Raw genomic sequence first — 8,238 nt, forward strand, 5'->3', positions numbered from 1 at the left:
TAGACTTTCCCACCCGGTTCGGGCTTGTTTGTGGATGTGATTTTCTACTCTTCAGTAAGGTAAACATTTTAAAACTCTTTTTGCTTTATGTAGCCATTTTATAGCATAAGAACAAATACTCTAACGTGTTGATGTTAATATGTTTCTACGTGGTAGATCATTTTATACAATTAAAATTTGATTTATTGTAAAATAAAACCTACTTAGTTATACTTTTTAACATTATTGAACAATGACATCTGCAACCCTAACGTTTTGATAACACTTTTAAAATGTCGTACTAAACAACCGGTAAGATGACACCATAACAATTTAACAATATGCCAAACAAGCCATTTATCTCGTTTACATCTGTATGGCGTTACAACATGAACTCTCAACCGCATCGGTGCTCAAGCTGTGCTCTTTTATATTTTGGGGTTTGTCATACATATGGTGCACTGAAAAATCACAAGGTCACAGCCCTGAATGGTATTCCAGAGTAATCACCTTACTTCATGGCACTGTTGCTACTGTTGCTGGGCTGTGGCAATGTGGGGTTACTACTGTTGATCAATGTAGACTAAATGGTATGTATTATTTAAACAAAATAATTCGGTACTGAAATGTTCATTAAATTTTTTGTTTGACCCCATATTAATAATAGTGAACAACCGCTCTGGTGTAGTGGTGCGCGTGGCATATACGGTTTACGGGTTCGATTCCCGCTCGGGAAGGATATTTGTATTTGAACAAATATTCCTTTCCAGCTTGATTGTCTGTTCTTGTGGGTCTCCACGCCGCGCCTCGGGGAGCACGTTAAGCAGTCGATCCCGGTTGTTATCATATACATATATAGCAGGAAATATATATGTGCGTCAACGCGCAGTAGAGCAGCGTGGTTAAGCACCGATCCTTCTCCTACATGGAGGAAGAGGCCTATGCCCATCATGAGATGTTATAGGCTGAATCGAGGTAATGATAAAATAGCAATCGTTGCCTATGATCTATGTCCAGGGGGTGTTACAATCTAAATCGATATTAATGATAATTAGACTAAACAATTTTTATTCAATACTGTCTTTATCATATTGCAACTGTTACTTCTCATGATGATAAATTGCTTTTAAATTTCTAAGAAATAAAAACGAGCAGAACGAAACAAGGGCCTTGGTCAAATGTATTGAGCATCCTATAAAGAATAATGTATAACGTGAAACATTATTTAATTTCAGGCAATATTTTGGTATACATCGATAAAGATTTAAAAATAATGACTCGCGCTAACAATAAAGCGCTTTAGTTCAATAAAATCTGTCATAACACGGTTTTTGTATTCATTACGTATATAAATACCCTCGTTCGTTGAAAACGGTTAGCTCGTAAACTTTAATGTTATAGTTTTGCGAGATGAGAAATGTCGTCGTTATAATAAATGAACCGAAAATAAACGAAATTTTATTAGAAAAACGTGTGCAAATATTGTGCTTACGTACGTATACAAAACTGAATATAATATACTGATATAGGTGCTGTTATTATTAGATATTGTTAGTATTATGACTAGGAACCTACTCCTGTAAATCTTTATACTTAACAAAATATAAAATTAATGTTAAATGTTACGTAACGTAATTATTTCATTTTGTAGCTAAAATAACATCCGCCAACTATGCACTGATGATGTGGTCATGGGGTTATTTTGCTTTTGATCTTTTCTGGTGCCTCTTATATTGGACTACCAGCTATGTCATTCTGATTCATCACGCTACCGCATTGATAGCCGTCGGTATTTACATAAACAAACCATACTCTGGATGTACTTTTGCGTGTACCCTCGCACTTATGGAAATCACAAATCCTTTTCTTCAAACACGTTGGTTAGTGATACATTTATTTCAAATATAATCCTTACTTCTTTTATGGTATGTATAAAACTAGCTACTGTATTGAGTTTAATAAACTCTCATACATTTTTTAATATACTTATTACCCACTATTCTGATAAGTACCTATTACCTATGTAGATTTGTCTTTTGTTGTGTACTTAATTAGTAAAGCCGCTTCACCCAAATAACTTAGGTATTAACTACTTATAGATAGTTTATCTAAATTGTAAATAAGTATTTGTTCATGAAAAGTTAGTACTAAATTCAAGTTTTTAACTATTTTTTGTAACTCAAGAGAATCTTTCACTCATTCAATTCAGCCTATCGAGTCCACTGCTGGACATATGCCTCCACAAGTTCATGCCAAAAATGGCGTGAGCTCATGTGTTTTGCCCATAATCACAACGCTGGGCCGGCGGGTTGGTGACCACAAGGCTGGCTTTGTCGCACGGAAGACGCTGCTGCCCGTCTTCCGCCTGTGTATTTCAAAACCAGCAGTTGGATGGTTATCCCGCCATCGGTCGGCTTTTTAAGTTCCAAGATGATAGTGGAACTGTGTTATCCCTTAGTCGCCTCTTAAGACATCCACGGGAAGAGAGGGGGCGGCTATATTCTCAATGCCGTAACTACACAACTTAAACAAAATAAATTAATTTCTAAAATAAAAGTTTTAAAAATAAATCATTGTTCAAGTTGGCAGAGTTACAAAATATATCTTATCTTAATATATATAAATCTCGTGTCACAATGTTTGTCCTCAATGGACTCCTAAACTACTTAACCGATTTTTATCAAATTTGAATACCGTGTGCAGTTTGATCCAACTTAAAAGATAGGCTATATTTTATTTTGATATATTATGTTATTATTCAGAAAAGAATAAGGTGATACGAAGTTCGCCAGGTCAGCTAGTAAATTTCTAAATAAAAGTAGCCTAAGTTACTCCTTATTACGTTACGTTTTACTAATAAAAAAAAATTATACCTCTTAACTTTAAGAAGGACTCTTCTTTAACAATTAATTTGGAATAAGTAAAATGAAGTTACCTACTTTGAAATCATAAACAAATAAAATTATTTGTATTTAAAAGTAAAGGAAGAATAAATATGTTTATATATATATTTCGTTCCACGACAACAATTATATGTACAGATTAGGATAAAGTTTCTCGTCAACAAATACTTTTAACAATGATGGAATAATATTCGTCTTTTGCCCTATGGAAAAAATCTCATAAAACCTCATACCGAGTTATAAGAATCTATCAGATCTTATAGACGCTCATAACCCTATATGAGAATTTGGTTTGCATTTGTCCATGTTTTATGAGATTTTTTCCATAGGGTGATTGTTAATTATCTACAGGTTGCTGAGAGACGGCGGATACGGCCAAACAATCATCTATTATGCAGTGGAAATAATATACCTCGTTATGTTCGTTGTACTGCGCGGACCATTTTGCACATATTTAATATACAAAATTCTTAATTCCGATATCCTTGATACCGATGAGAAAATCGTATCAATAGTTTTGTATGTTGTTTCTATTGCGTTCATATACGAAATACTTGGATATGTTACATACAAATATAAGAATAAAATTGTAAGTAAACCTTCTCTAATAGGTCTACTTCTTCTAATTTCTATTCACGGCTAGGTTTCAAATACCCGTACGCTGGTAGTCGACTGCATTGAGCCTTCGAAATAAAAAGTAGGTACCTACCTCTTACTTGTCTGTAATTGTTTTTTTTTTGGGTATGCTGGAAGATGTCGCTTTTATTACCGTAGCTTATACACACCTGCAACACCAGAAGCATCGCAAGCGCGTTACCGACCCGATCCCCAATCCCCCCAGGAGCTCTGGTCACCTTACTCACCAACAGGAACACAATACTGCATGAAAACAGTATTATTTTGCTGTGATCTTCTGTAAGGTCGAGGTACTACCCCAGTCGGGCCTGCTCCATATTTTGAGCAGGAAATTCCTGCTGTGCCCCACCTCAGTTAAAAGAAATATATTGATTATATTACTAATAATGACGTCAATTATGTAATAGAACGAAGCAATAGGTAGGTATAACTTACTTATTGAATCAATTATATTACAGTATATATTAGTTTCATTTTATTTATTTATCTTTTAAGGCCCCCGATATGAAAAAAATATGACGAGTAAAATCTACTGAACGAATGACCTCGTCACGTTTCTCGTATCGCCATCTATCGGAACTCTAGGAGGACGTTACTTAATTCGACCGTCTTTTTTTTAATGTAGCTGCGGGGATAACTTCGTTTTTTATGAACCGATTATGATAATTCTTTTTTTTTTTTTTGTTGGAAAGCAGATATCCCAAGTGTTATACCATGATAAGGAAACCTGGATGAATGAAATGATGAACCATGATAAGGATCTGATGATGGAATCCCAGAGAAACAGAGGGGAAACCCTCAAAAATCGTGGTGACGACTACTGCGTTTGTTAATTTTTTTTTTGTCTACTTGCGTTGTATTACTTTTCGACGTAATTGCAGTCGTTTTTTTTTTCGTTTTAACAATTAATATTGTGAAAACCTAAACTATTTAGACAGTCGATGTCGAAGGAGCAAACTCCAGTCGTGCGTCGGAGCTGACGCATACGCTTTTTATTGAAAATGTCAATTAAACGATTTTTTTTTATTTGCAGAACGAATTTAAAGGATTTGCTAATGAAATAAGAGTGGTGATTAATGATACCCAGACAGACTGAAATTACGTTTATAATAATAAAAAATCACCTTACCCGTGTTTTCATTTAAACTTGTTGTACCTAAGTAGTATGCCTAAAAAGTAGTTTCATTACCATAAGACAGACAGTACCTAAGCTTGTTGGCGACCCTTATTTAAAAAAAAATACTTGAAAGTATAATATATTATATATACGTAGTGATAAGCAATACCTAAGTGCTAAATGTACAAAAATAAATTTGAACACCAAAACGTAGCAAACTGTCAAAAATAAACAAAAGATTAAAACTTAGATTAATAATAATCTAAGTTTTTCAACGGGAACTTTATTTTGTAAATCTTCTATCTATCAATACGTGAAGCAAAAACTCTGTACCCTTTTTTGTACTTATAAAGGAATGCAGAATGCTACTAATATTATAAATGCGGAAGTTTGTATGTATTGATGTATGTTTGTTCCTCTTTCACGCAAAAACTACTGAATGGATTTTAATTAAAGTTTACAATAATATAGCTTATACATTAGAATAGCACATAGGCTACAATTTTTAAAGATAAAGTGTGAATTGTCCAAAATATAACGATAATTGTAAAGTAAGTCGGAAAAAAACGGGCTGAGCTAAATAAAACCGTTTAAAAATCTGCCATCTGCGAGCTATTCTGGCATACGCTACATATACTGTAGAGTTTACACGTATAGAATGTATAAGAGCAATGTTTATCTTAATCAGGCGTACAAAAAAGTCCAAGACAACATATATCTATCTTTTATGAGTAAGCCGTTATCGCCAAAACAGTGAAACATAAAAACATTAAAAATTGATAATATATTTCTAATGCACATTTGGTAGTAACAAATTGGTTTTTATATCGCAGAACTAACTTTGACGAATTTTGGTATAAAAGCCGCGTTGGCGCAGGGGTCACAGCCATGGATTGTACCTGTTGCGCTAGCGGTTGCGGGTTCGATCCCCGCACATGACAAACATTTGTATTGGCCATACAGGTGTTTGCCGTGGTCTGGGTGTGTGTGTGCAGTCCTTGTGGGTCTCCTCACCGTGCCTCGGAGAGCACGTTAAGGCGTCGGTCCCGGTTGTTATCATGTACACCTGATAGCAATCGTTACTTATAGTAAGGAATATATTTACCAACCCTGTTACTATGTAGAAAAAAATTATGTGAAAGCAGTTTTACATTTTGAAAGACAGTTTAGGAATTTAGTCTCTTTTTTTGTAAACGATTGTATTTAATAAATAAAATACGTATGAATATAAACAAAATGAAAATTTAATTGACAGTTTCTATAACATTAAACAAACTTCTTATTAAAGAAGCTGTGTCTTGACTTATCTGTTACATAAGTATTCTTTATTAACTGATAAATATTAGAGGCAGGACTCCTTATTCGTAGCAACAATCAAATAAGAATGAAACATGTACAAATATAATCACATAGCTACAATAGGCTGGGCAAACTAGTTTCCTTTCTTGCAACCTCCTTGTTAGCTAGTCAGCCTTACAGAGCTCACCTCAAATAAAAACCAGTTAATATTATCTGTATCTCCATTGGTCGAATGCGCCTTAGTTATATTAACTATGGCTTAATCCCTTAATCTATGTTAAATTTTATTTTCTTCTTCTATTCCAATTATCTCTCCTAGATCTCCAGTTGTTAGAGTTACCCTGACTTTTATGACCATCATCTCTATGCCGATAGTCATCTCGGTTATGTGACTTGTCTTTAGAACGGTATGGATGATGTCTGTGAGACCAGTTACCCTGTAAACTCGCCATAACAAGTTTGTCACTTGAATCCGGTCTGTGTGATTGAGTAATATCATCGAACAAGTAATGCCTTTGAGTTGGCAGGTGAACTGGTTGTGGATTTTCTTCCTTAAACTTCTCAGTCATTTCAGAAAATTGTTTTGCAACGTTTCCCTGTCCAACAAAGTCTAAGGAATTGTCAGGGCCGTGACATCGTATCGGTGGCGGTAAAAGGGCCAATTTACCTCTCGCTTGTAAGGATAATGTCCTATGAAATAGGGCCGTGCCTCTAAACAAGTTCAAAGCATAGGGCACTGACACTTCATGACAGTATGTTATGAAAGCAAAACCTCTAAGACGCCCGTCCCTATCTCGCGGTATTTTCACTTTTTCGAGAGGACCTGCCTGTAAAAAAACCTACATCTTTAAACATGTTTAAATACAATGACAAAGAGCATCGTTACTCTAAAAAGAGGTATATTATTCATAACCTGCAAAAAGAGTTCGTAAAGAATCTCTTCGGTAACTTGGTCAGCTAAATTCCCGCACCATATTGTTTTATTCTCCTCTTCGATCATTCTAAAAAGACACAAACTACCACAACTTTAGTTAATGTTTATTATTTGGCAATGAACTGTATAAAAATACCACAGATAAATACTGCAATGGCAATCTGCATTGACATTTGACATAAAATAGGCCCATTTTGACATTTGCCATCGGGACGTCAATAGCGAAGTAATCATACGACTAATATTCGATAATCACAATAAATCAACTTAAGTAATATATCGTAATCATCGACTTAATAATCGACTTGACTATTTTTTCGTCTATTTACGTTGTATTACTTGTTCGATATAATTGAAGTCGGTTTTTCTTCGTTTGCTTGCAAACACAATTATTTCGATTCAATGCATCGGATAGTGGCATCGATGTAAAATCGATATATCAAAAAATACATCGATTTTTCCATACATCGACAGGTTATAAGATAAATATATATGTGGTTTAGAATTTAGATATAAAAAACAGACAAAAAAAGTTTTATCACATACTACATTTTAAAATCTGACAAAATTTAGAAGGCAAAAAAAATCGATGAAATAGTGAGAATCGACAGTCCGCAACTCCGTACTCCGCAGTCATAATTATATTTATTGTGCTCTGTGTTGTGTGATCTGTCTGTGTCCGCTGTCCACAGAGCATAATAATACTTACAGGAACCGCTGTCGTTTGGCTGTGGTTGTTACAGTGATGCCATATCTACCAACTTTTTGGTAGATCTACCAATTTTCACTTCAGTCTACCTATCTACCGCCTTAGACCTAAAAACTACCAATTTTTGTAAATTAGTTTGTCATATCACAACTGAATTATTTTTAGGACTATGCCCAGAAAACATAACCGAATTGGACAGAGAGTGGAAGACATTTCATTTCACAGAAAAAAATGTGCATCCTACACCTGGAGAATTCTGGGATCATGTTTCATCCATTAAAAAAGGAGACAGGTCTCCAATGTTTCCCCTGCTATGCGAATTCGTGAGAAAATTACTCGCACTTCCATATAGTAGCGCTAACGTTGAGAGATTGTTTTCTGCAATTAATAATATGAACCGTACCGTAAACAGTAGGCAAATTCTCGAGCACAGCCTCAAAATGGCGATCCATAATAGGGATGCGAATGTTATTGACGATGTGCTCGCGAAACTGGCGGCGGGCGCTGTTTAAGAAAAATGAGAGTGGCCGTCGACAATGCGGTAAATTAACAATGTAGAGTAACACAATGTGAAGTATAAAGCTTGTAGTGTGTTATAAAATAGTAATGGAGCATGTAGCAAAAAAAAAAGAAAAAACCCATAGCTGTAAATAATTATCTT

General features: G+C 34.9%; 2 protein-coding genes across 2 annotated transcripts; one reads left to right on the forward strand and one right to left on the reverse strand.

Moving 5' to 3' along the window:
* The first annotated feature begins 355 nt into the window (after positions 1–355).
* LOC123656059 (TLC domain-containing protein 5-like) lies at positions 356–4,614 on the forward strand. Its single transcript, XM_045591783.1, has 4 exons — positions 356–569; positions 1,631–1,859; positions 3,234–3,471; positions 4,552–4,614. Exons 1-4 carry the CDS (start codon positions 356–358, stop codon positions 4,612–4,614), a joined length of 744 nt encoding a protein of 247 aa, XP_045447739.1.
* Positions 4,615–5,817: 1,203 nt separating this feature from the next.
* LOC123655537 (RNA-binding protein 7) lies at positions 5,818–7,049 on the reverse strand. Its single transcript, XM_045591310.1, has 2 exons — positions 6,848–7,049; positions 5,818–6,761 (listed from the first exon to the last, which is right to left on the reverse strand). The coding sequence occupies exons 1-2, from the start codon at positions 6,932–6,934 to the stop codon at positions 6,219–6,221; spliced, it is 630 nt and encodes a 209-aa protein (XP_045447266.1). The 5' UTR covers positions 6,935–7,049; the 3' UTR covers positions 5,818–6,218.
* Between the last annotated feature and the right edge of the window lie 1,189 nt (positions 7,050–8,238).

This window comes from Melitaea cinxia, chromosome 8 (genome assembly GCF_905220565.1).
Source record: "Melitaea cinxia chromosome 8, ilMelCinx1.1, whole genome shotgun sequence".
NCBI classification, from domain to species: domain Eukaryota; kingdom Metazoa; phylum Arthropoda; class Insecta; order Lepidoptera; family Nymphalidae; genus Melitaea; species Melitaea cinxia.

Excerpts from the sequence above, each read along its gene's own strand:
- LOC123656059 (XM_045591783.1), top strand. The coding sequence starts at position 356 with ATGGCGTTACAACATGAACTCTCAACCGCATCGGTGCTCAAGCTGTGC. Across the intron at positions 570-1,630 it reads TGATCAATGTAGACTAAATG|CTAAAATAACATCCGCCAAC; the intron begins GTATGTATTATT and ends TTCATTTTGTAG. Across the intron at positions 1,860-3,233 it reads CCTTTTCTTCAAACACGTTG|GTTGCTGAGAGACGGCGGAT; the intron begins GTTAGTGATACA and ends AATTATCTACAG.
- LOC123655537 (XM_045591310.1), bottom strand. The coding sequence starts at position 6,934 with ATGATCGAAGAGGAGAATAAAACAATATGGTGCGGGAATTTAGCTGAC. Across the intron at positions 6,762-6,847 it reads TTTACGAACTCTTTTTGCAG|GCAGGTCCTCTCGAAAAAGT; the intron begins GTTATGAATAAT and ends GTTTTTTTACAG.